Genomic DNA, 25,847 nt, shown 5'->3' on the forward strand with positions numbered 1-25,847 from the left:
ACCATAGGATAAAGGGTAAAAACCACATGTGTTACATTGAAGAGCATTATCAAATGTGGCTATAGTAAGTGTATACATAAGTCCCATAAAATTTTGATGAAGTGCTAGCATAATATTCTTAATTTGATTCACTCCAATATATTTGGCTCCACATAAAGTAAGAGGGGCTAAAAGTGAATACCAAATTGTATCACTGACTCAAATGGCCTTTGAAGATAATACAATTGTTAGAAACCATCATCATAATTGTTAGCATGTCCAATATATAATTGAAGACATCTAGGAGAATGCTCCAATCTGTATAAATGGTTGTGCTCAAACTATTGTATCACTACATTGTTATCCCTTTGAAACATATGGGAAACTCATGCAAATGCTAAACATCATCCCAAAAATGATAGGTAACAATCACTATAAAGTAATTGAGCTAATAGTACACATCATCCTTAAAATTCCCATGGAAAAACTTTAATTAGACACAAAGATAGTAAAAGGAGCTATACAATATGTCTTGAATATTACTATCAACTAAATTTGATTTTTCAACTACAATCACATAGGATCAAGAAGTTACACCAACTATTGTCTAGAGTCAAAAGAGGAGGAGATTGCTACTTTGCCATGAAGATGAACAAAAAAGAAAAAAAGAAAAGAAAATAAACTATAAAGAAAGTAAGATTTAGATAATGTATAAGCTAAATCTAAATCAAAATCCCTCCCTAGGGACAATCAAAGTTACCCTTTATCTCCACCAATGTAAATGCATGGAATATGGAAATAGAATATAGATATATATGCATATTAATTAACCAAAAAACCTTAGTTTATATACAGAAATGAGTGGTTCGGATTGAAACTAATTCTATCAAAATCCCACTATGTTAATTTTAGTATATGGCATCTTAGTTATACACTTGGACCTCCCAATAATATTTTATTTAATATAATATAATAACACTATCAATATATAATAGAATATATTAGTGCTGCTTTCAAAGTAAAATAGGAGAAATTAATATATAATTCATATACTTGCAGCTTGGATTAATGTTAGTCTCATATTAAACATTTCTATTGATCTAAATAGAATCTATTGCCATCTATCTAAATGATATTAGAAAAATTTATATTAACTAATTTCTTTAACCAGGCTTATATTTATAAATATATATATAGCTAAAACTTCAGTGCACAAGACCTCAAAATCATTATTCTGTCCACAGTGTCTTTTGTTTTGTTGGGCTTCTGGAAATACCTCTATAAAATATATAAGCAAAGATGATGGTACAGCTATGTTGATAATTTGGAACATGATTTTGCCCATCTAGTATGCATATTCATACTCCATCCTATAAAATGTTAAATTAGCCACTGCAAAAAAGAGGAGGTATCTTGCAAGGTATCAGACTGGATTATTCTACTCACAATCTTCCAAATTGTGGCTAAACTATTGATATTAAAAATAAAGAAAAAATCATCTTTCAATCTTTCCAAAGGCACACCTAGATCTTAACAGGCACTTAAAACCAAGGCTTATAATAATTTATTATTTTTTAGCAATTTATTTCCAGGTGCAAAAGGTTTTAATTGCTCCCAGGCAATGGCACAAGTGGAAGGAGGCACATATACAAAAGTGCATATGGCTAAACCAGGATATAAGCTCTTAAGTTTAAACTTCCTAATACCCAACTAGTACTACTCAAGTTTAAGAACATATTATATCTTAATCAACTATACCTCCTAACATAGCCCCCATGTTTACAATTCATAATTGTGTCTCAATAATCCTTCCACAGGTTCACCTATATGCAACACGATGTGACACTCTTTGGATTTCCATCCTCCTTCCTCTAACTGATAAGAATCACACTTTTGGACAAGCATAGAACTAAATCAAGCTGTGTGCATTTGATAGCAACATAAAGGCAACATCACTGCAAGGATTTGGTCTAAGAGCATTCCTTGCTGCTCATTCAATCTAACCATGGACAGCACAAGCCCCTAGCAAAGTTGTCCAAACAATCTTGTCGGCTGCAAAGGGCATGCTGTGGAGCAGCTCCTCAGCTTGCTCCAGCCACCTTGCTCATCCCAGCAAATCTATCAAAGCTTGATCACCGGCAAAATGCCATGAGCTTCCAACATGATCCCAAAGTGCTCCCTTGCTGAGTTGACCATGCCTTTGTGATTGCAAGCTGTGAGAATGCTCATGTAAGTGATGTAGCTCGGTCTCACTCCTTCGAGGAGCATTGAGCCAACGAGCTCCAGTGTGGTTTTCCAGTCGTCATTCTGGGAAAATGCCCGGAAAATTGAATTCCAAGCGTAGAGATCCCGCTTGGGCATTCAATTAATAGCCTCCACAAGCTGGCCATTTTGGGTGAAGCCAGAAACCATAGTTTTCCATGAAACTTTGTCATGGACAGGCATTTTCTCAAAGGTAACGCAGGCATGACGCAAATGCCCCTACATGCCATTCGCAGAAATAAGGCAGTTCTATGGAAAAGCAGTTCGTGTGGACATGGTGTCAAACGTAGCCTTTTCCATCTCAAGATTTCCATTCTGAGAGTGTGCCTGAATCATGGCCATCCATGCCAACGGGTCCCAACAAGGCATCCTTGCAAAGACAAGCTCCGTCTCATCAAGATCCCAGTTCTGGGCATAAACCAGGTCCAGCATCAGCTGCATCACCTTGATCGCCTTCTCGACGTTTTCAGACTGCCAGAAGCCCGAGATGAGAATGTTGTAACCAAGCTTGTCAGGCTCGCAGCCACTGTCTCGCATTGTCTTCTGGGGGTGCAGATGTTGCAATGCTTCAGAGATATCACCATCAACTTTGTGGATCAGCGTCTTTCCTTCACGTTTGAAGGGCAGCCGGTGGAATGGAGGGGAGATTGTGAAGCCTCAACTGCACAGCCACTGCCTTTTATGGGGAGGTGAGAACCGCATCAACCGCCCCCATTTCCATCACATAAAAGTTTTCCACAAAGGAAAAAGAATCAACTCTGAATCAACTCTATCCACCCGTATCAGTCCTCTGTTGGCAATTTCGACCTCCAGATGCTGGTTGTGTCACTACCCACAATCTGGACATTGATAAAGGAGTGGGACGCACTAACACAAACGCTTGCCTCCCCTTCATCAGTCCCTGATACACTGTGGACCTGTTTTTCCCAAAAAGGAGGGAAGTGAGATTGTAGCACTCAAGCATGCTCCTGTCCCCTTGCCTATGCAGATGCTTCCCCTTCCTATATGAAAATTTCTTGCTCCAAATCCAAGTCTTTAAACAGTGTTATAACTAAGTCTCCATCATCATTCATTTTGAATTGCATGCTCATCAACTTGCCCCGATTTTCTCCTTGCAACTAATCTAGCAATCACATCACAATATATACTTAAAAATATGTAGTGAAGGGTTTAAAGATGTATATTATTAATCATCACTTATAAGAATTCTTTAAACACAAAATGTTGCTCATTTTGCACGGTTGTGATGTTTGTGGAGTCTATGTTTAAACTTTTCTAGAAATCCCTTATTCAAAAGAAGATCTACCATATTAACATCATCCTCATTGTCATTTATACTTTTGGAGGACATATTATTAAACTCTAACTAGATCATGCAATTTCATCAAATAAGTTATTCAAGTTAAGTCTCTCAAAAGTTGGCCTTAAAATAATAAGACTAAGATTTATAAAGCTTTCTTTCGCAAAAATATGGAGATCACTGCAAGTAAATTCAGCCTTTTAAGATAAACAATGTAATCACTCACAACACACTTGAATGATAAAATAGTGGCAGTGGCTAATGCCAAATTAACACTAAATGTCGGCTTGAGCCTCTCTGACTTTATTCTGTACCATAACAAAAATGACAACTCAGTGATTGTGCTTGGAAATCCCAAAACACTAATTGGTACCAAATGGTGTTTTTCAGGGTTGCCCAATACACCATTCGGTGACTGAATGGTGTCTAAGGCATCCAAAATACACCATTTGGTGTTTCTTGACGAACTGATTGGCGTCTAGAGCATTTTCAAATGAGTCACTAAATAGTGTTTTTTAGGGTTGCAAAAAACTTTAATTTTGGATCATTAATCACTCACAAAATTAGGGTTGAGCCAATAATATCTTTCAGCATTCAGCCACAATTTAGACTTGTATAGATGGATATTAAATTGCTCCATTCAAATAGAGGGGATTAAATGGTTCTAGAAGTTGCTAGGAATTTAAAATTTTAAATCAGCTATAAAAATAGTGAAAGATTCTTTGTTACTATTGCTAGTTCTTTTTATTCTTTGTGGTAATTTGGTACATTTATTTAAATTTTTCTTTACATTGTTCAATAAAATAATGAATATTCTAAGAATATACAACTAGAGATGGAGAAGTTCCAGCAAATGTAGTGAAACTAGAGAGATACAACTATATATTCAAGAGATGGAGAAGTTCCAGCAACATCTGCAACGTCATCTGGACGTAGTTTGCCAGGCCATGAAAGTCTCTGCCGATAAGTCCCATTCGTTTTGGAAATTCCAGGTGAGCGAATTGGTCTACGTCAAGTTTCGACTGGAATGGCACACCCTGGGCTACTCGTTGTAAGCTTCACCCGAAGTTTTTAGGCCCTTTTGAGGTTATGGAGCGTGTGAACGAGGTTTCTTACAGGTTGCATCTTCCTGGTGCATCCAGAATCCACGAGGTCTTCCATGTTTCCGAGTTGAAACTCCATGTTGGTCCTCCAGTCATCAATGCTACCTTAGCAAGTTTGTGACGATCAGATCCTGCTTCAGCCCGACAAGGTGGTTGGTGGCTTACCATAACCTTCGTCATCGGCTGTATGAAGAAACTACAGTTTTGCCAGTAGATGTTGTGGGACCAACGGATCCTTTCAAGAGGGGATGTGATGTTAGGAGGTGCTCAGTCAGATTACACAGTGGAAGCAGAGGTGTATGGTGATATACCGAGTGAGCATGTATGGTAGGGTGGGCTTGCATGCAAGTACATATGGAAGGGATCTTCTACTTTTTCTTTACCCTTCCTTTTCCCCTTCTATCTTTCATGGATCAATCCAATGAGATCGGTATGGATCTTTACAATATGAATCTCTACATGTCAGAAGTTCCTCGTTGGGAGAAAGGAAGACAACAAAATTACTTATAAAAACAATGAAGAAGAAAAATGTTAAACACTCTATAAAAAGTTTAAGCATGTTACTGTGTGAGCCACATTATTTATGAGGTATTAAAAGTTTTCTTAAGATTTATGTTCTTGAATAAGGACAATATCCGGTAAATTTCATTGAATTTATTTTTATTTAGGAACATTTCTAGAAAAGGATACAATCGTTCTGTGGATCAATACTCCTGAAGAAAAGGAGAAAATGATTTGCTCACCCACATAGATTCCAAGTTTTTTGTTCTCGTGGAACATGTCGAGCAGGCCTTGAGGATTCAAGATGTAGAATGCACGAACTCGGCTGTTCCCAGTAGCCGAGAACATACAGCTCTCATTTGGCCTCCGATGGAAGCCCTGCACAATTACTCACTTCCATCACTGATCTAGAGAACTTACTGGAAATAATCTTGTTCCTCTTTGAATTTTAGATTGATAAATATTCTAGAATTTCCCGGATATTCTAATATCATTAAGGTGAGAACTTTTTGTAAAGCAAGTGAAACTTCCAGCGAATGGGGATTCGAGCTGCAAGCGACAAACACACTGCTTAAAATACTTTGCCTCACAGTTTCTCAAGAGACAATACAAGTTGATCAGACCCTTCACTCCAGCCAATTTTTCTCCGCTAGAGAATGTGAGTGTTTTTATATCTTTGGTTTGTGCAGCTTCCCTTTCATCTTCTCATTCGCATTGTTGTCGATAGCATCACATATGGAGTCGAGCTCTTGGAACCAGCCTCGAGAGCGTGTCTAGCTGCTTTGCTCCCGGTTTTCATATCACTGTGACTCTTCGAGGCCAGAAGCAAGCAGTTCCAGTCCATAGCCTCAGGGACAAACGGCATACTCCAGGCAAGCTCTCGAGCGTTTTCCAGATGCCCAGATCGGGCGAGTATGTCGATCATACAGCTAAAGTGGTGCTTGTTCGGTCTTAGATCATGGTCACCAGTCATGGACACAAAAAACTCCAAGCCAGATTCTAAATCTCCAAGATGGCTGCAGCCAAGCAACGCGCAAGTGAAAGAGGTCTCGTTGGGCCTCACGCCCTCAACTTCCATGACCTTGAAGAGCCCCATGCACTCCTCCGAGTGCCCGTTTTGGGCATACGTCGTCATCATCGCGTTCCACAGCGCCGTGTCCTGCCAGTGCTGTGGAGACGAATCGAAAACTCTCCGGCACTCTCCCAGCAGCCCGTTGCGAGCAAAAGACGTGAGCAGCACGTTCCAGGACACGGAGTTGTGCTCCGGCATCTCCACAAACAGGAACTTTGCGTCGTCCATATACCAGGCCTGGGCATAGGCGGACACCATCGCTGTCCAAGACACGGTGCTCCTCTCGGGCATCCCGTCGAAGATGTTCTTGGCGAGCTCCAGGTGGTCGTTCTCCGAATAAGCCACCAGCATGGCTGTCCAAGTTACCATGTTCTTCTCCGGGCTGCTATCGAAGAAACACTTTGCGTCTTCGAGTCTCTTCTTGTGGATATATGCCGTGAGCAGTGCATTCCAAGAGACCAAGTTCCACTCCGGAGCTGTGTCAAACATTCTCTTTGTTTCTTCCAAATGCCCGTTCTGGGCATATGCTGCAAGCATAGCTGTTCTTGAAATGAAGTCTTGCAAAGGGGTCTCGTCGTATAAAACTTTTGCTTCTTCCGCATGGCCTTTCTGACCGAGTAAACTTATAATAACAGTCAATGAAACGAGATCTCTTTCGGGCATGGAGTGAAAGAGGTTTCTTGCATTGAGAAAATGCCCAGATCCGGCATATGCTTCGAGCATGGCAGTCCATGAAATAATGTTCTGCAGGGGCATCTCAAAAAACACAGATTCAGCCTCTTCCAAATGATCGCTTTGCGCATAAGCGACTAGAATAGTGTTCCATGCAAAAAGGTTTTGTTGAGGCATTGCATTGAGAGACCTTTTGGTCTCTTCAAAATGCCCATTTGCGGCAAGTGCGGAGATCATCAGCACCCAGGAGTATGAATTCTTGTTGACGATCTCGTTAAAGACGCCTCTGGCGCTTTCGACACTTCCACACCTTCCATACATTTGGACCAACAAATTGGAGAGGTATCTGTAGTTGTCACTGGCAGCATGCTGGCTCTTTGAAATATAAGCATGGATGGCTCTTGCCTGTGCCAGGGACTCACAAGACCTTATTAGTTGTGCACAGGCATTTGTATCCATGGTAGCATGGCATCCAAAGATAAAGAAAAGAGCCTCTTTGGGATTTTTCCCGCCTTATTGTTTAAACACATATAGAATATGCGTTTGATCCTTAACGATCAATCGAGGGATCGCAGCTCCTTTCTCGTCAAATTTTTCGCACAGCGTTTGCCAAGAGCGGTACACAATATTCTTGGAGATTTATATCCATCTCTTGCTCCTCGAGCTTGTGAGCCTTTGTTCTCGTATGACCAAAGTAAACGTGGTAAGCTCGGGATCTTTGAAGACCAGGTTGACTCTTACGCATCCTAGCATGTTGCATCATATCCATCTCTCGTTACGGCCAGAAACGATCTAGCAGCCTTGGATGATCTCTTGTCAAACGTGTTAAGCTTGACAGGATCTATGGAGACTTGATCTTATGCATCCTGCATTTTGCAGACTCCAAGCTTCATATCCATCCCTTGTGCACCAGCAATGATCCATTGCTAATCGTGGTAAGCTCAGAATCTTTCCATTGGAGACCATGATCTCACACATCCCAGTTGTATGTTGTAGAAAAATAACTCAAGGATGGCTTCTCTTACTTATGGCAGGCATAACTAGCTTTGAAGGTTTTTTTTTTTCTTATTTTACGTTTTTTCTTTTGTATGTGTAACTGCTGAACTTCCTCTTTATCAAGCAAGCCCAAAAACGGCTATGCCCACACTATCGAACACTTAATGGGATAGATTCTGGTGGTGAGAAGGTGAAACTAGAGGACTTCAGATGCATAAGCTTTGGTGGTTATTTTAATGGTTTTGCATGATGTGGGTCTTTAGTGGTGGAATTGGTTTAAGGAGTTTTGTATTGCAAATAAAAGCCATTAGTGTTTACCATGGAGGAGTTTGAGGTTATTTTTCATTTATGTTTTACCCTTCATTATAACATTGCATAGAACTTTGATAATTTCAACAAGCAAAAATGATGCTAAAGGACTATATTGAGAAGTTTACTCACTTGATTAATTATGTTTTAATGATAGATCCAAATCAAAACAAATCCTATTTTATTAATGGTTTTCATAATAAGAGCATGTGGCAACACTTGCATCATTCTCAACCTATAAAGAGTTTGGAAGAGCTCTTTGATACAGTTCCTTAACTTGATAATGACAAGCATAAGTTTCAAAAGTGTTTGAGGAGTAGAGAATTGTAATGATGATCACTATAAACACGAGGATGGGAACAAGAATTACAAATTGAAGTTTGTAGTGACTATTTTGGATACAAAGAAGCAAAATTTTTTTATAAAGAATTATAGCTAAAGTTGTCATTATTATAGTGAGCTTGGATACTACAAAGTTGATTATCCATATCCAAAGCACAAGTAATAGAGCAAAAAGAATGGTCAATCTTCTACTAATAATAAGTTAGATACTAAAAAAATTGTAAACTTTACGGTGTGAGGATGATAGGGAAAATTGTTCCAGTCAGAGGAAGAGGCTTTTGATTATTCCTCATTAATTCAATTGTATATAGAATAAAATGGAGTTTGAGGACATATCAGCTTTAATGCCAAAGGGTGTGTTCCATAGCAATTTAGTGCCAGTTTTACTAAATAGTAGGAGTAATAACAATTTTGTTTTGACAAAGTTTGTTGAGGAGCATGGCCTGGTGCCATGAAGAGTTCTTCTATATATAATGGAAAGTGCAGTTACCTTTGCTCAATATTTCAATGCTTGTGTGGAGGGGTTAGAAGTGTTAGTTGGCAAAACCACACATTTGAAAACTTTTTATTTCATAAATATCTGTTTTGTGGATTTTACTCTTGGGATACCATAGTTAACGAAGATGGATCTTGAGATAAAGTGGAACATTAAGTGTGAGTACAATGACGTAAAAAATATATGGTTTAAAGAGGAACTTTAACCTCTAATTATTATACTCTCCATTGCATCTTTGAAGTAAGTTTGTTATAATAGACAAAAACTTTCAAATTACTTGCTATTTGTTCATGACTTGGGGGGACCAAGCACATATAGGGGAGAGGCAATAATATAAGATGTATTCAAGGACTTTTTTGATGTTATGTAAAGGAGCAAAAAGTTCAATAATAAATCAAGGAAGTATTTGAGTTTGAATTTATTCAACCAAATTAATTTTTATTTTATGCCATAATCTTGCTTATGAAGAATTAGGACAGTTCAATGTAAATGTGTATTAAGTATCGTGCTTTGATCAACAAAACAATGAATAATAATATTGTTGAGGATGATATATTAAATAAACTTAGTGAAACATAAGTGTTTACCAAGATTGGTCTAAGGAGTGGATATCATCAGATTGCAATACTATAATCAAACTCATAGAGTTTGGGGAATTTCTTATTGAGCATTGTCAATTTTGGGAATATAAAGTAAATTTCATCTTTGTATAAATGATCTTTTCGTCAAATGAGCAATAGAACACTTTAATGACTGGATTAAAAGCTTGAGCAAGTTTTCCCCTTAACTTAACCTACCCTGATGGAGTGGTAAGAAACCTCAAAAGGAAATATAATGTAATCTTAGGGAGATTTGACATTTTGTTGTTTTAGCACCAGGTCGTGACATTCTTCTTCCCAAGCCCTCATGGAAGTCTTTAATGTCCCACTTGCTTGCTTTTAGTAGTTACATGTACCTTTCTTTCATCGTGAGTTGCAGACCCTAGCCTTCTAAGCATTGTTGCTGCTCCTGGCCTTGAAACCTGTCCGAGGCATTGCTCTCTCCTCTCAATGCTGGAGGATTCTTTGCTTCTTGGGCCTTGCAACTGGGGCTTGCAAAGAGCACTGCGGTTGTAGCAACTTGCTCAGCCTCTTCTGGGACTCTTTCGTTCAATGCAGCCTGCATCTCAGCAAAGGTTTTAGCAGTGTTTTGTTCCATCAGAGTTGTCTTGAGAGCCTGATGCTCAAGCCCGGTCAGGGCATTGAGAAGTACTGCTTGCTTGTCTTCATCAGGAACCGTCTCTCCTAGTGCCACTAACTGCGAGATTAGTGACTAAAGGAAATCTCTTTTGCCCAGTTCCAAAAATCTTTTCCCGTGAAGACAGGGATGGGAAGCGCTGCATGCCGTCATATCCTCAAGGATTTCAAACACAGACCAGCCTTGCTGATGGATAAAGTCTTCCACAGCATTGAGACCATGGTTGGTCCTGACCGTTCCGAACGCCAACCAGCCAACCGCCTGACTATGGTTATCGACCGGCTGTGAAAATGCTGAACGACCGAATAGTTCACAAAATTTTTTTGATAAAAAAAAAACATTTTTAGTAAAACCACATTAATAAAAGTAAGAAAACCAAAGCATTAAACCAAACCAAACTAAACCAAAGCATTAGACCAAACCAAATCAACTACTATTCATCTTCTTCAACATCTTCGGCAAGTTCTTTAACATTTCCGGCATCTTCCTCAACAATCACATCTTCATTTGGAAGATCTTCTTTGGCTAAATCTTCTATACCAAGAGATTCAAGCCTAGCTTGCATCTTTACAATCCTCATCCATTGTGGTTCGATTGCAATTGTGTCGAGATCAATCTCTAGGAACTTCATTCAGACAAAAGGGCATTTGCGATTTGCTCCACAAACATTTAGCGAGCTTGGTTCTGAACATGAAGAGGAACGTTTGAAGCACTACATGCTTCAATATCATGCCCAGAAACTTAGCAAGATGCGCTTTGATTCGTTTCGGCAGACCGTCATACATTTTACCACAATAATTACATTTCCAACGCCCAGCTCCTTTGCCGGAAGCATAAGGAGTGAGCTTGGTAACATGGGACCATGCCCAATCGGGCACCATCGCTCAATTGTGCCAGAATTGCTACAAATCGCTAGAATCAAATCTCTGAAATCACTGGAATTTCCATTTTAGGGCAAAAATTTCAAACGTTGCGGACTGGGCAATTTAATTTGCGAGGCAGCGAGCTGCTCTACTCCACACTGAATCAAAAGCAGAGGCCAGAGAGTGTCGCCCTGTAGAGCTCGGTACACACGCAGCTCCTATAGGCTTTAGCCCTCTTCGTCGGATTCTATGTAGGCTTGCTGGGCAGCTGGGCTGTGCATTCGTGGATGGAATCCGATGGATGGATCTCTCCATAGCAGCAGGAGAACAGCAAAGCAATGGAGATGCAGTGGCAATGGCAATAGCGGCTGCAGCATCAGAAATCTAGCGTGATCACAATTTTTTTTTTGCACTTTTTTTTTTTGCCGAACGGAATACCAAACGGAGCTGTCCAACCGCGTTCGGCGGCAGTCGGGATTTCAGCCGAACGCGTTCGGGACCAACCATGATTGAGACGAGATCTCTTCCTGAAATGCTGGATCTTGGCGACTACACACCGCAAAGTCTCATATTTGTCGCTCTCGCCACTCCCAGTCTTCCCCATCAAAGCCCTCAGCTCTGTTGCCCTTGCATTGTCACAACCACGTCACAACTGAAAATGCTCCTAGAATATGCCTGGATGTGTCCTCCATCCTTTTTGATCCGTGCTGCCTCTCGGGGCACCTCCTCATGCATACCAACCTTTGCATACCAACTTTTGAAGAAAAGAATCCATACCTCTTTTCGAAATTTTTAAGGCAAGGAAAAGAATGTGAACAAGCTGAAGTGTTTGAAGCAAGTATTTAGGTGGCATGTTCTGTTTGCATCCCTCGTTTTTACAATAAACCCTAAACTTATTTGACCGGCATTGACTGCCATTTCATGGCCGTGGACACAAGGACGTATGGCGCCGCCGAGTTGACCCTCTCCAGCTTGGCGGCGTGCCTGGCGGCTCGCCCGGCGTCAAGGTGCCTCTTGCAAGCCCCCACCAAGCACCGCCAGTCCACATCGTCTGGAACAAACGGCATGGCCGCCATGAGATCCTCCGCCTCGCCCACTCGCCCCGCTCGTCCCAGCGCGTCCACCACGCACGAAAAGTGCTGCTTGTGTGGCCTCAGCCGCCGATCCTCCACCATCGCCACCATCCAGCTCCAAGCACCGCCCACGTCCCCGGCTTGGCTACAAGCCGCCATCACCGAAACCAGCGACGTCTCGTTCGCCGCCACCCCCTCGGCCTCCATCTCGCGAAGAACTCCCACAGTCTCCTCCACCTCCCTGCTGTTGTGCGCCTTCGCGGCGAGCATCGCGTTCCACACCGATCCGTGCTGCCTCTCCGGGCACCGCTCCAGCAGCCTCTGTGAGCTCCCCAAGTCCCCGGCTTGGCCATAGCCGATGATCATCGAGCTCCACGAGAGAGCGTCCCTCTCCACCATCGCGTCGAACAAGTTCTTGGCACTGGCGAGATCCCTGCTCTGGTTGTACGCCGCCAGCATCGCGTTCCACGACACGAGGTTCTTCTCCGGCATGGCGGTGAAGAGCTCCTCGGCCTCGCCAAACTTCCCGTCCCTGGCGTGCGCCACCACGGCTGCCGTCCAAGTTACAACGTTGTGCTCGGGCATCTGGACGAACAGCTCCATGAGGCTCTCCAGGCTCTCGCTCTCGGCCAGCACTCCAAACATGGCCGTCCACGACACCTCGTTCCTCTCCGGCATCGCCTCCAGCACTGCCTTGGCCGCGGAGAGATGCCCGTTCTGAGCGTACGCGTCCAGGAGAGCTGTCCAGGCCACAACATCGGTCTCCTCCATCCCATCAAACACCACCCGGGCTTCGTCCACCCGGCCCGAGCTCCCGAGAACCACCACCATGGTCGTGCTCCCGACCAAGTTCCTCTCCGGCATCGCCTCAAACACGTCCCTGGCCTCGTCTGCATGCCCGTTCTGGGCATAGGCCGAGAGCATCCCGTTCCAAGACACCTGGTTCCGAGCCGGCATGGCGTCGAACACCAGCTTTGCCTCGTCCACTCTTCGGTTCTCTGCGTAAGCTGTAACCATCGCTGTCCAGGCCACCAAGTTCTTCTCTGGCATGTCGTTGAACACCTGTCTTGCCTCTCGAGCGTGCCCGTTCTGGCCATAGGCGGTCATCATCAGGGTCCATGAGAAACTGTTCCTGTAAGGGAGCCCGTCGAATATCAGTCTCGAGTCCTCCACACTTCGGCACTTCCCATACATCTGAAGCAGCATGTTGGAGAGGTAGAGTCCTGAGTGAGCCATGTGTTCGCTTTGCACAACCCGGGAGTGGACATGCTTGGCTTCCCAGAGTATCCGGCATGAACTTATGATCGAGACCAACTCTTCGAATGTCACCGCAGCGAACATATCAAGCCACTCCAACCAAGAGCCTGGGAAGAAAAGAATCCAGCTTCGTTATTTTCATCTCTTCCTCACCTTGAGAAGAGGTAGAATAGCTTATATATATACACAAGCCCCAAAGTCATCAAAAACACAAAATTTTTAACCTTGTACGCCAGAAGCTCAGTGCTTAGTACGGTATCAGTATAGAATCGATGAGCTCTTGCAGTGGTGCGAGCTCCTTCTTTTCGACGAGGTTGAATTCCTGTCAAATGAATCATAGTAAGTCTCAAAACTTTCAATGAAGTGATACTTACGAATGTGAACAAGATGAAGTGTTTGAAGCAAGTATTTAGGTGAGCCTCTTCTTTGAGGCTCACAATCTTCTGGAAATGCGAGTGGTATATGTGGGCGTATACCCGGAATAATCTTTTGAAAATGGTCTTTACAACCTCCTTGAAGTTGGGAGGAAACGGTGCGCCTGCAGAAGAGAAGACAAGGTTTTTAGATGCCACTTTCTCCCAATCACCAAACAGACGTACCAAGTTTCTGGGGAAAGATCGCTTCGTCGTCGAGCTGGCCTTCGATCCAATCCATAAGATACTCGACGTACTTCGGAGCCGAGACTTCAATGGGCTTTTTTATTTGAATACCATCGGCCCATCGATACTCGTATCTACGCAATTAAAGTGAGAATTCACGAGCGAGCGAGTCACTGTCCAAGCTTACTTCGGTCCAGCAGACATGGTTGGACAATTCTCTGGCGTGCAAAACTCCGTCAACGTCCCGTAGAGAAGATTCACCTGATTGAAAAAGTCCACCGCTGCATAGCAAAGACTTGAAGTTAGCTCAAAACCTGGAATACGAGCAAGAACAACAACAACAACAACAACAAAAAAAAAAAACGCAGCGAGGGAAGAACGAGATTACTGTTGATGGCCAACCATTCGTTTAAGTCTTCTCCGGGAGGTAACCGGACTGCTTCTCTCAGGTTACCACTCCCTAAAGTGGCATCAATGTGCTTGCGAAGCTGGGCACCCTGATAAAAAAGAAAAAGCAGCTTAAGTTCTTCGCGCAAACAGCAAAGTAAAAGGAGAATGATAAAGCCCGATAGCTTTCTTTGCTACTCACTCACCTTGCTTCCAGAGGGAGCGCTCTTTTTAGGCCGGAAGGTACGCTGATTCCTGCGAGAGCAGCGCCACAGGCATTAGCTCAATGTAGCCCTAATTGCGGGAGAGAGAAGCAAGCAATGCCGGGATCGGGGCGCGATGGAAGGGCAAGCGAAATCTTGCAGCGCCAGCTCCAAGAAGAGGAGAATCGATCGAAATACCTGCCCAGCCCGAAGAGGCTCATGGCGCGAAACGCGGCCGTGTCGAAATTCGGCGACGACGAGAGCGATCGATCGGTGGCGCCGCGCTCGCTCGCCCGCTGTTCTTGAGCTCGAGCGAATGATTAGGATTGCTACAGTGTTAAAAAAACTTTTATATGCGTGCAAGGGAAATCTCGGCCGTACTGTACACGTCAGGCCAATGGCAGCCGTCGATCCTCCGCTAACCGAATAGAAGATACTTCCATTATAAATGTACACGAAGAAGAGCCACGAAGAACTCACTGCTCGGACTTTTTGTACAGGCTTGTCGATCGATCGATCTCTCTTTCTCTCTCTCTCTCTCTCTTTCGAGTGACTATATACCATCACAGCTTCACTGCTTAGCTCCAAGAAAGAAGGAAAAAAAAAAAAACGGAAGAAAAACTCAGTACCTCGAAAGTTAAGTTCGCTCGCTTCGCGTTCGTTGTTGGATGATCGCTCTTCTCGCCTCCAACCTTGTGTGAGTAGCGATAAGCTTCGTTCTCGCTTCCTCGCGCTTGCAACATCTTCGCCTTTGAGCGAAAGCTGGAAAGCTGGAAGTTTGTGACAAGCCTGCTATCTCCTCCGGCCATAACCAGCTGCCAGAGGCCTTCTCTGGCGAGAAACGCTGGATCTCGCCGCGCTACCAGCGTCATATGCTCCTCCACGGCCACCTCCGGGACTTCTAGATGGAGACGACGAGGACCAGTTCAATGGCTGCGTAGTTCCACCAGTTCTCTCGTCTTCTTCTCTCTCGTTGTACTCCAAGACCAGCCTTTTGATATCCTGCTTCTCTTCCAGCTCCGCGGCTTCTTTCTGCCTCGTGCTTTGCACAAGTGACGAGTCTCGCGGGATCTTGAGCTGCTTGAGCTGATGCTTGTTGCCTTTCTTCACGAGAACTCTGAAAGCCACGTTGTGTCCCGAGCCGTGCTCGTCAATGCCTTCGTCGCCACTCTCGGGGTCCTGTGCTCGACCGTGGTCTTTGGTCCCCTCGAGCAGATTCATCGGCATCATCATGTTGAGCGTTGGCCGTGCTCGCAGCTCCGACTTCCTCGAGTCGACGCTCTCTTGCATCAAGGCCCGGAGCTCCTTCTCAAAGTCGGCGTCCTCAAGGGGATCCACTTCTTTCGACTTGCACCGGAGCTTGACGTGGTCGTCCTCCTCGGATACCGCTGCGTGCTCGAGCTCCGCTTCTTCTTCTTCCTCCTCGCCTTCTTCGTCTCGTTCGACGTCGTCCTCCTCCTCCTCGTGTCCGTCCATGCTTCCGCTTTCCGTCTCACTGAGGCTCTCGCCTTCGTCAACTCCATTCTCACGACGAAGAACGTTGCCTCCGTTCCCGACCACTTGACTTGGCTCCGCAGAGAAAGGTACTTCCATCTCTAAGTACTTCCCGTTGGCCGCCTTCTCCATCATCATGTTTTCTCTTTCTTCCATCTCTAACAGTGCTTGATTCGCTTCCTCGAATGTTGCGTACCGTGTCATTTTCGGGCGCAAGTCTGCGAAAAGGTCCTGTAGCGAGGGCAAGAGCGATGTTAAAAACCACCTCAGTGCCTGTGAGTCGAATAGAAGTTACCTGTAGATCGAACTCCACGTCCAGAGGAATCGATCCCTTCGCAAGGACATATCTTTGAAAGAACAATAGAAACCTGTCCAGTTTCCTTTTCGACGAGCCTCGATCGAAAAACTGGCCACACGTCTGAAGAAGCATTATCACCAGTCGGATACGAAAATAATCTTCTGTAGGATCCAGAAGTTCTTGCTGCATGCAAAAGGTTTAGTTTTAAAACCAAGATAAAAAAAAGCCTAGAAATCATACCTCGGGAGTTCCGTGACCATAAAAGATGATCAGGTAAAGAGTTTCAAATATTACGCAGGAGTCAATGAGTCGATAGTTATAGAGCTCGCCTAAAAACCGCATGAATACTATCCTACGCTGCTGCATGCCATACTCATTCTGCTCCAATCCTACTCTGATTTCTTCAAGCACCTGAAGATAAAAGAAAAGCAAAAAGAATTACAAGATATTACAAGGAGAAACACGAACAAACAAACCTCATCCACAACTGCAACAGCAAATGAGTCATGGTAGCGATTTAAACCAGCCGTCAGGGACGCGACTAGATGTACTTGGTTGTATTTGATCTTATGAACCTTCATGAAACACTTCAAAACATAATCCTCGCATTCATCCCATGGCATTTTGCGCAGTTGTCGCAAAATACGCTCGATGGAGGACTTGTCGAGATCTAAAAACAGTAGCTTTCGGATGTACTGCAGTGAAGACAACATTCTCTGTCAGTTGATTGCTGTAAGACAAAAGTGAATTACCTGATGTAAAAGAGGCCGAACTTTGGAGACACGGGCTGATCGCTCTGGAGGCCGGCATTGATAATAGGCATTTTCGACCAGTGTGCTATGCCGGGCATCAAGATTCTTCACGTTCTTTAGCCGCATAATAATATCTAGCATGTTTCCCATTCTAACGGACGTTTCTGGAGAGCGGTATAAGAATCGACCACAGGTCTCCAGCAAGTTGCAAGCTACATCGATGTTATGGTGGCTGAAATCGTCCAAGCAAGACTGTAACATCCGAAAACTCCTTAGAGATCACAGTTAGCTACGATGTTCTCACCTTTAAACATGTAAATATCAGGGTGGAAGGAGCCACCCGGAACTTAGCCAGCTCTCCTAAGAATCGAATATTTTTTATTTTAGTTTCGATGTTCATTTGATCCTGCAAAGAGCAAACGATAGGAACTGGCTTTAAATAAATGAGCTGTAAGTCACCTTCTTATTTATGAGGAAGTTGAATTCGTCTTCAAGCAACTGAAGAAGCATTGGAGTGATGTCTTTCATGCAAGTCGAAAGCGTCGCTACCATCCTAGAATAGTGCGGCAGCAGCTCTAACGAGGTGCGAGGCACATTAAACAACGTCCGCACCAGCTTCTTTCTGTTGCTTTTTGAGTTCACGTAACAAAAATCGACCTGCAAATCCAGGATTAGTAATACGATTAAAAGACAACCAGAATTCATACTGTGAGCTGATCGATCAAATCCCGACTGACTGCTCCAGGAAGTCTTTGCAAGAGGCTGTCAAGATTTCCACCATCCCCAAAAGATTTCCACTTCTCTTTCTCGTGTTCCTTTTCCTTCCGGCTACTTTCAGGTTCATCTTTGTCCTTCTCCTTCTCTCTAGCCTTTTCAGAGTTTGGATTCTTTTCTTCAGGAACGACTTCACCGCTAGCATTCTCGGCCTCATTCGATGGAACATGAACTTCCGCTGTACCAAGTTCGGAGTCAGCTCGTACTTCCTGTTACAAAGAGAGAATAAAAAGGAAACCGCTACCGGCTTATTCAAGGATATTGTGTTTCACCTGTTCTGGCGTTTTGGATTCACCAGATTTTGACTCTGATTCTCCCAGTAAAACAGCAGGAACAAAGGCCCTAATACAATTCATTAGACGCAAACTAGAATCTAGAATGAACGACATTAAGTACCGTAAATCTGGAAGACTTTCGTAAAATAGCCGAGTATCTTCGTCATCCCATATAGGCTCCACGGATGCAGGTTCTTTTCCTGCAGGCGAAGAAGCCCCTTCTTCCCCCGCCGACAGGCGCGTTGTATGAGCATCCTCTGGCATCACAGGTGGTTGTATGTCCATCGCTTCGGCCAGTCTAAAGGCGTTTAGCAATACGGTAAATCCACTAGTGTGATTGAATCGACTTACGAGGAAATACTCCGAAAGAGATGGTCGTATGACTTCCGCATTTTTTCGTAGGACGCAGCATTTTCCTCGCTAAGTTCTCCTTTAGCGTTGAGCATGCGGGCATTTTCGTGTTCGATCTGACGAAGGGCCTGAAAAGAAATGGGGAGCATGAACTCGTCGAAAATTAAATCCGATCGCAAAAGTTACCGCATGTTCGGACTGAAGGAGAAACACTGCAGAGTCGTAAAAGGATTGTATCATTTTCTTCAGCTGCTTCTTGTGATCCTGACTAGCGTTAATCTCTTTGTAAAACTGCACGAAGCGAGGACGTTCCAGTCATTAGCTCGGAGTGATATTCCATACCTCCTCTTGGCTGTCAGGACTTCCCAGTGGGAGCCCGAGTAGAAACCTCCCTTGGCGTGTAAAAGCTACAAGCAACGACAGGTTTGTTTGCGTTGCCTCTCGATCTCGCAAGTGGTCACTGCTTGTAAGGTCCTTGACAATGCTAACGAAGATCCCAGCGTCTTCAGTAACCCCGCAGACGTAGAGCTCCATCAAAAGCTTGAGAGTACTTCGCTTTCTCATAGCCCGAGAGCTCCGATCACTGTCTAGCTCTTCGCCAGCCTTCCCCGGCAAGAACACTTTCAATAGACCTTGTACGAGGTTGGGAGCAAAGTCTTTGTACCTTTGATGAAGCAAAGAGCACACCTGGAACAGGGAGAGATAAGATAAGCATACAGTGCTTGGTAACGCTAAGAAATCGAGCAAGTTTACCTGGACAGCAGCATTGATGTCGGAGCTTTTAAGCTTGGCATCGCAAATGGACGTCACAGCCTCGGTGACAAACTTGCTCAAATTCACAGACTTGAGCTCCTCTAGTAACCCATCACGCTGCTCTTCATTGATCTGCTTGAGCTTCTTAATCACAGCGGTATTGCGTTTGATACTCGAGTCCAAAGTTCTAAGGAAACTTGCATCTGAAAAGGGAAAGAAGAAAAAGAATAAAAATCGAGAGATTGGTTCACCAACACTCTCACACATTACCAGGTCTATCCGGAGAAAAATTTGCACGACGCAGAGCTCGCTTGGCTTCTATTTGTTTCTTCATCTCTTCCAGCCGCGTGTGAGCTTCCTAAAGTCCCCAAACAAGCAGCAATCAGCCAACGATCGAGTAAAATCTTCCTCCGCGATAGTAGAAAAACTCACCTCGTCCTCATCCTTGCCCTTCAGCTCGCGCCTAGTGTCTTCATCGGGAGCATCCCCCGGCCGCGCCATGGCACTCAGCTCCGCCATTAGGGTTCTTCACAAACCATTAAATCAATCAAATTAACATAGCTAATTCATTTAATTAACAATGAAAGTAAACTTTCTTAAACACCTACAAGTAAGAAATTAATAAAACCATGCTTTAACCAATTTTATAATTATATTATATCTCCACCCTCAACTTTTGTAAAGACGATATGGACAATTTTTTTTTACTGCTGTCATAAAAATCATATAAATTATTGAGAGCTCACGTCATCATGGAGAACATTTACGCGCCCAATCTTGTGAGTGGTTCAAGCTGCGCAACGTTGCATGCTTTGCTTGAGTGATCCTCATGAAGCAGCGTAGGCCATCCTGTTTTGCAACTCAAAAATGGTCTCCAAAACGGACGAGACTTGGTCTTTGGCAACTTGAGAATTTTAGGATGTGATGATTCTCGTCAACTTTCGATATTTTCCATCAATGGTCAACTTGGAATTGTGCTGGATTGCGCTACTTGAGATTTTCAAGCTCCATGGATCACGGATTGCACCAAATCACTCAAAAAAAGAGTAAGACGACATGGCCCTATGGACGGAGCCCGCGGCCTGCAAAACGAAGGAGAGGTACAGGAATCCCAGCTGACCCGCTGTCGAGCGCTTGCACAGCGATGCACAGCGATGGTTTTGCCACACATTTCTCGGGCGTGAGGCTGGCAACCAAGGCTTGGATCCTGACAACGAAGGGGAAAGCAAAAAAGGAAAAAGCCACCAAGCAAATCAGTGCCCCACAGTTGGCCACCATCAGTCCAATGGATTGCACGGCGAATACTCAGTGGGCCCTAAACATACTTCACAGGAAAAAAGGGTGAAAAGCTTCAATAGCAATCTGATTGATCAATGCTCTCTCTAGGCAAGCAAAATTTTCAAAGCTAAACTTGCTATACATAACTTATCTCAAACGAGGTTAAGAACATGGTCGCTTAAATACAAAGTTGATATGCGAATGTGGAGGTGGATTTTTTGGTGCTGAGTTGACCTTCAGAAAATTCATGACCATGCAAGTTTTGAGAAAGTTTAAAGTTTTTTACAAAGTTTTATGGGCCCATGGGAAAATCCATGGCCAATGGTTTTTGTCACAAGGGTTTTGGCACTTTGTCTCCATCACTATTGCAGCTTTGTAGCTACAAGAATTAAACCAATCTAGAAGCCATACCTCTATAGCAATCAAAAGGTGAGTTCCAGGTCCGGCCCCAAAACTGGAAGAGGAAGATTTCTTAAAAGCTCTTGCTGGGACCTGTATACATAGATTCAACGCAAGAGATCAGATTAAACACAATCAGATTAATATCAAGCTGCTTAAATCTAAACCATAATCAAATTTCAAATCCAGCTGGTCTCCAACAAGCTCACAAACGTTTTCATGTCACGCTCGGGCAGCCCATGCACCAGTTCGAATCCCTTGCGCGACTCCCCGTGGGGTAGAAACAGTGCCACCTCCGCCTCTGGCAAGCTGGCTGGCGCAGTGAAGAGCGGTGTGCCCCACCCAAAGTCAGTCGTGTGGAACGCCAGCCTTGACCACGTTGTTATGACCAGCGTTGACTCCAAGCTCGGCCGTAACCTTGTCTGCTCGAAGAAATCGATCACGGAGCGAAGATAAGCATTGTCGATCTTGGCGATCGCCGCGCGAATGAGCTCGATGGCGTGAGAGAGCGATCCCTGCAACAAATCCTCCACGCTAGTGAGAGCGCAAGTGAGGAGGATTCCATTCCCGACGTAGCCTCGCGGGAGTGCGGGCGAGAGCCTGTTCCTGGCGTCCACCGCGAAGAGGAGCTTCGTTTGCCTGCTCGAGAGACGATCACTGCTCGTCGCCATGGTTCTACACCTCCACACCAGCGCCGTGAAAGCCTCGAAGCTACTGCACTTGTCCAGAACTCCCTCCCGGAGGATGGCTTCCTTGAGAGAGCTCAGCTTCTTCTCATCGAAGGCGATGGACTTGAAGACGAGTTCGCTGTTCTCGGCCGGTTGATCGCTGGGTGGCTGATCCGCCTCCAGGAACTCCGGATGCGGGAATTCGATCTGGAGTGGGTTTCTGGCTCGGAGGGAGCTCCTGTCAAGGCACGGAGGGACCGAGAGAGGAACCCCTCGAGCAAGCTCCGACCACGAGTTTACAAATTCCATAGCGGCTATACCATCGAAAATTGCGTGGTTTAGAGACAGGCCGAGAACGAATCCTCCGCACTGGAATCTGGTCACCTGGAAGAGAGGTCGTGAATTGCAAAGAACGAATTTTTCCTTCTTTTTTTAAATGAGAGAAGATTTATAGTGTACCTGGGCGACCAGCGGAGGAATGTCGAGCACGCTCTTTGCACCAGGAACGCTGTAGACGAATTGCCTTAGATTTGCATCCAGGCCTTGCCCGAGCTTCGAGTCCTTGACAAACTGCTCAAGCGAGACATTTGCATCGGCCTCGACAAACAAAGCACCTTGGTCGTTGCACAAAACTTCCAGCTTCATGTCCCGGCTCAAAGCCAGCCTTCCTGCAAGGGGGTAGTACAAAACGAGAATTTCCTCCAGTGACTTCTTGACAACATCCACAGGATCTCGTGGAGCTGCACGACAATCGTCAGCATCCAAAACTCGAGAATTATCATCACGAGTGGTACCTTGCTGGAGCTCGGATGATCCCGATCCTTTGTAGAAATAGACGGTTTGCATGATAACAGCCAAGTTCTGGTCCAAGTTCGTGAGGAAGTAGCGTTCATCCTTGTGTTGCGCGGAGCTTGACTTTGCGGGAGGAACCAGAATTGGCTCGTGGGTATTCACCACGCAGCACGAGGACTTAACTCCCTGCTGCTGCTGCTGCTGCTGTGGCTCTTCCACGCCCATTCTTGGCAAAAGAGAACGACGATCGTGGAACAGCTTAAAGGACACTGCCGCTCTGCACGGTTCTAGCTCAGCCTTGGACAATCCAGCAGGCTTTTATCTCCAGACTTCTATGCAGCCTGCACCACCATTGCCAGTTTAAAAGCATCAGTACACAGGGAAGTTTCAGTGGCGAAGAGCATTTATTTCTAACGTGATCATCCAACAAACTTACCAGCAAAATGAATTCATTTGACAGCTCGAAGCGAACCAAAAGAACAAGATGAGGAAGCACCGAAAGAAGAGAAGAAAAAAAAAAGAAGAAATCATACTTTGTTGACACTCCACCACCAAAGAATCGGCTTTGTCTCGATCCGCAATGGTGGATTCCTGAGCAAAGAGCCGGACGGATAGCTTTAGAATGTTACATGTAACTTAAAAGCAGCCCCACACTACACCAAAGATAAAGACTTTGGAAGAAGTTCTCTCTTTTTCCTCTCTTTCTTTTCAATCGTGTTTGCGGCTGCGGCGAAATACAGGTAGAAAACAACAGGAGTGGAAGAAAAATGAAACCAAAGAAGCATCCATGGAGTCCAAATTTCTCGATAAGATCGTGCATTCCAATGAGATTGAGATTGTAGCTAGCTAGATATGGATCTAGGAACCCTAATCTCGATTTCTTACCTGGAAGAGAGCCCTGGGCTGAGCGCTAATTAGTGTGCGAAGAACCCTAGGACCACTACCTTTATGTGGTTGGTGGTCCACTTTGAATGCAACCAATAAACCCTAAAGTTTCAAAACATTTTTCCCGCCAGATAACGTTGAATCTCAGTCGTCCATCGCGCCCCGGCGTCCACGTAAGCGTGATAGGAATAGGTGCGGGAGTTCTAGGGTTTTTGCGCTCTTGTATGGCGGGGAATGGGAGACCATGATGCGCGGCAGAGGATTTTGATGCGCGGTGGGCGCTGGCATTGGCGCAATGTAGGGCACAGGCAGGAGGTCTTGCCAGATTTTGAGGCACAGCCTTAGATTTTGGGCAGAGCGGCTGGGCAGTCTCGATTTTCTTCCATGTAAGTTCTCTCAATGCTGCAGGCCTGACGCTTGCGCTGTGATCGATGGAATTGTTTTGCTTCATAGGGATAATTGTAAGGATTTTGTGATTAACGAGTTCGAGAAGAAGAGTGCCGCGTTGGTGGACTACCTCAACTCGTTAGAATGCGCTTACGAGCGGCTGAGATTGGAGGCCGAGAGGCAAAAGCTGGACTGCGAGCACAGAGAGGCTCAACTGAAACGAGAGAAGGCGGAGCTCAAGTATATGCTTGAATCGGCCTTGGAAAGAGATCGCAGGTTGGAGCATGACAAGTGCGTTCTTCTCAACGAGAAAGAGCGGCTTTTGGAAAGAATCCAGGTAAGAGCTCTTTTGCTTTCGGGAGTCTTACCAACTTTTTTATTTCTATTACCTTGGAACAGGAACTGGAAGCTAGGATTGATGAGTTGCAAGGAGAAATGCATAGCAGAGAAGAGCTTTACCAGTGCCGAAAGAAGAGAGACGAGAAGGCGAGAAGGAAACTCGACATCGAGAACAAAGCTTTGAAGAAGAAGGCGACAGTGGGCTGGATGCTCGGAAGCTTGTGTGGTAAGCACATCCTGGGCATGGTAACCAAGGGGAGGATAAAATACTTTGGGACAGTGGACGTGGTCGGGCGAGAGACGGTCTGCTGATGGACTTCTGTCGAAACTTGCAGAGGTCTACCTCGAGGGCGGAGCAGACGGTGGAACTCTGCCATTGATCTTGATGCTTCGGAAGCTACAGAAAGATTTAGAACGCGAGACTGTCAGCTGCGACGCCGGCCTCAAAGTCAGTACAGATTCTTTGAAGCGAGAAGTAAACAAGTTGTTGCGTAGTACCTCCGGATCACGATCACCACGAGTGGAAGTTAGAATACAGGTGAGTGGAAAAAAAAAAGCTTTTTGTGTAAGGACCGACTGACTGAGACGTTTCTTTACAGGACCACCACTCTCGACCGGGGTCCCCAGATGATATAGGAGACCACAGGAGGAAGCCGTGCAGAAGCGTGTCGCCGAAAGGCCGGAGTCCTTCGTGCACGAGAAGTCCGTTCTGCCCGAGGCCGCCAAGTCCCTTCTCACAGAGAACGCGGAGTCCGATGGTATCACCACGAAGCCCGGTGTCACCCAGAGACAAGAGCCCGATGTCTCCCAGGGACAGAAGCCCGCTCTCGCAACGATGCCGGAGCCCCTACTCGCCGCGAGCCAGGAGCATGTCGCGGAGTCCATCGCCGCTGTCGCCTTGCTCGTAAGTTCATCTCTAGTCCTTGCTTGCCTGTTAAACTCACATAACAATGTCTCTCTTCTTTGGATTAACAGTCACAAAACCAAGTCCAGGTCCCCTTCACCTTGCACGACATTGACAGTGAACTTTGATTCCGATATGCCAGAAGAACCGGTCGGCCACTATCGATGCACGTCTCAACCGGGCGTCGGGCACGTTGACACGGTGGAGATATCGCGGGAGGAGTGTAGGAAGAAGAACTGGGCCGAGATTAAAGTGATCAAGGAACCGGACGAGGGAGGGACGGACATAAAACACATGCTTTCCAACATCGAGGCCAACATCAATTACCTGCTGGATTCGGAGAGGAAGAGGAGGTGGAGGGAGTCGCAGTTTAGGAACATAGGCTACTCTCCTCGATCAAGGACGGTAAGGGACTGCTGCAAGCCAAGAGTTAAGCATTGATGTGGAGAACAAAAGGAAAAACTCACGCTTGGGATTTTCAGAAGAGGTGCGGTTGAGTTGATCGTGAGAGAACACTTTTCGTTTTGTGACTTTGGGGAAGCGAGCTGTGGGGACACCCTCCATTTGTGAATTTTGATTGTCTAGCAGTTACAGCAGCGGCAGCGAAAACCGCAGGTTGTTTTTTTTCTTCGTGATGGAGAGCGTAGAAAAACAAAAAAAACACCATCTTTTTTATGGTTAGTTTAGGGTGGTTAATTAATATTTACTTAGCTAGGCAATTAATATAAATGCATACTTATAAAATCTTTTTTTTAAAAGTAGTTCTCACATAATCAAAATTTAGTATAATTTTTTATTATAATAACACTTTTCTTAGGGTTTGTTAAGGTGTTTACGAGTTTCTATCT

The 25,847-nt window shown here is 44.8% G+C and overlaps 6 protein-coding genes across 8 annotated transcripts; 1 reads left to right on the forward strand and 5 right to left on the reverse strand.

Moving 5' to 3' along the window:
* Positions 1–5,842: 5,842 nt before the first annotated feature.
* Positions 5,843–7,658, reverse strand: LOC112350343 (pentatricopeptide repeat-containing protein At4g02750-like). Its single transcript, XM_024686329.1, has 3 exons — positions 7,491–7,658; positions 6,832–7,294; positions 5,843–6,693 (listed from the first exon to the last, which is right to left on the reverse strand). Exons 1-3 carry the CDS (start codon positions 7,656–7,658, stop codon positions 5,843–5,845), a joined length of 1,482 nt encoding a protein of 493 aa, XP_024542097.1.
* A 4,285-nt stretch (positions 7,659–11,943) lies between these two features.
* On the reverse strand, positions 11,944–13,571 carry LOC9647427 (pentatricopeptide repeat-containing protein At1g56690, mitochondrial). Its single transcript, XM_024686341.1, has 2 exons — positions 13,397–13,571; positions 11,944–13,336 (listed from the first exon to the last, which is right to left on the reverse strand). The coding sequence occupies exons 1-2, from the start codon at positions 13,543–13,545 to the stop codon at positions 12,025–12,027; spliced, it is 1,461 nt and encodes a 486-aa protein (XP_024542109.1). The 5' UTR covers positions 13,546–13,571; the 3' UTR covers positions 11,944–12,024.
* Positions 13,572–13,575: 4 nt separating this feature from the next.
* On the reverse strand, positions 13,576–14,990 carry LOC9647610 (MOB kinase activator-like 1A). 2 transcript variants are annotated; one of them, XM_002981407.2, is made up of 7 exons: positions 14,849–14,990; positions 14,654–14,702; positions 14,449–14,557; positions 14,248–14,341; positions 14,061–14,194; positions 13,836–13,999; positions 13,576–13,783 (listed from the first exon to the last, which is right to left on the reverse strand). In XM_002981407.2, exons 1-7 carry the CDS (start codon positions 14,869–14,871, stop codon positions 13,709–13,711), a joined length of 648 nt encoding a protein of 215 aa, XP_002981453.1. In that variant the 5' UTR covers positions 14,872–14,990; the 3' UTR covers positions 13,576–13,708. The 2 variants fall into 2 exon arrangements, with proteins under 2 accessions (XP_002981453.1, XP_024542110.1); XM_024686342.1 differs by lacking the exons at positions 14,654–14,702; positions 14,849–14,990 and having other exon boundaries at positions 14,463–14,557.
* Positions 14,991–15,069: 79 nt separating this feature from the next.
* LOC9647611 (regulator of nonsense transcripts UPF2) lies at positions 15,070–19,916 on the reverse strand. The gene is made up of 16 exons (XM_002981408.2): positions 19,780–19,916; positions 19,618–19,705; positions 19,348–19,550; positions 18,937–19,281; positions 18,781–18,885; positions 18,595–18,722; positions 18,365–18,541; positions 18,241–18,310; positions 17,902–18,177; positions 17,654–17,851; positions 17,499–17,600; positions 17,195–17,446; positions 16,919–17,137; positions 16,683–16,853; positions 16,440–16,625; positions 15,070–16,375 (listed from the first exon to the last, which is right to left on the reverse strand). The coding sequence occupies exons 1-16, from the start codon at positions 19,864–19,866 to the stop codon at positions 15,443–15,445; spliced, it is 3,540 nt and encodes a 1,179-aa protein (XP_002981454.2). The 5' UTR covers positions 19,867–19,916; the 3' UTR covers positions 15,070–15,442.
* A 1,177-nt stretch (positions 19,917–21,093) lies between these two features.
* Positions 21,094–23,299, reverse strand: LOC9647612 (fatty alcohol:caffeoyl-CoA acyltransferase). Its single transcript, XM_002981409.2, has 4 exons — positions 22,921–23,299; positions 22,487–22,825; positions 22,152–22,432; positions 21,094–22,076 (listed from the first exon to the last, which is right to left on the reverse strand). The coding sequence occupies exons 2-4, from the start codon at positions 22,707–22,709 to the stop codon at positions 21,204–21,206; spliced, it is 1,377 nt and encodes a 458-aa protein (XP_002981455.1). The 5' UTR covers positions 22,710–22,825; positions 22,921–23,299; the 3' UTR covers positions 21,094–21,203.
* A 240-nt stretch (positions 23,300–23,539) lies between these two features.
* LOC9647613 (serine/arginine repetitive matrix protein 1) lies at positions 23,540–25,743 on the forward strand. Of its 2 annotated transcripts, XM_024686463.1 has the most exons (5): positions 23,540–23,755; positions 23,823–24,093; positions 24,156–24,633; positions 24,695–24,999; positions 25,071–25,743. In XM_024686463.1, the coding sequence occupies exons 3-5, from the start codon at positions 24,481–24,483 to the stop codon at positions 25,438–25,440; spliced, it is 828 nt and encodes a 275-aa protein (XP_024542231.1). In that variant the 5' UTR covers positions 23,540–23,755; positions 23,823–24,093; positions 24,156–24,480; the 3' UTR covers positions 25,441–25,743. The 2 variants fall into 2 exon arrangements, with proteins under 2 accessions (XP_024542231.1, XP_024542230.1); XM_024686462.1 differs by having other exon boundaries at positions 23,540–24,093.
* The last annotated feature ends 104 nt before the right edge of the window (positions 25,744–25,847 follow it).

Source organism: Selaginella moellendorffii, unplaced genomic scaffold (assembly GCF_000143415.4).
Source record: "Selaginella moellendorffii unplaced genomic scaffold, v1.0 SELMOscaffold_48, whole genome shotgun sequence".
NCBI lineage: Eukaryota > Viridiplantae > Streptophyta > Lycopodiopsida > Selaginellales > Selaginellaceae > Selaginella > Selaginella moellendorffii.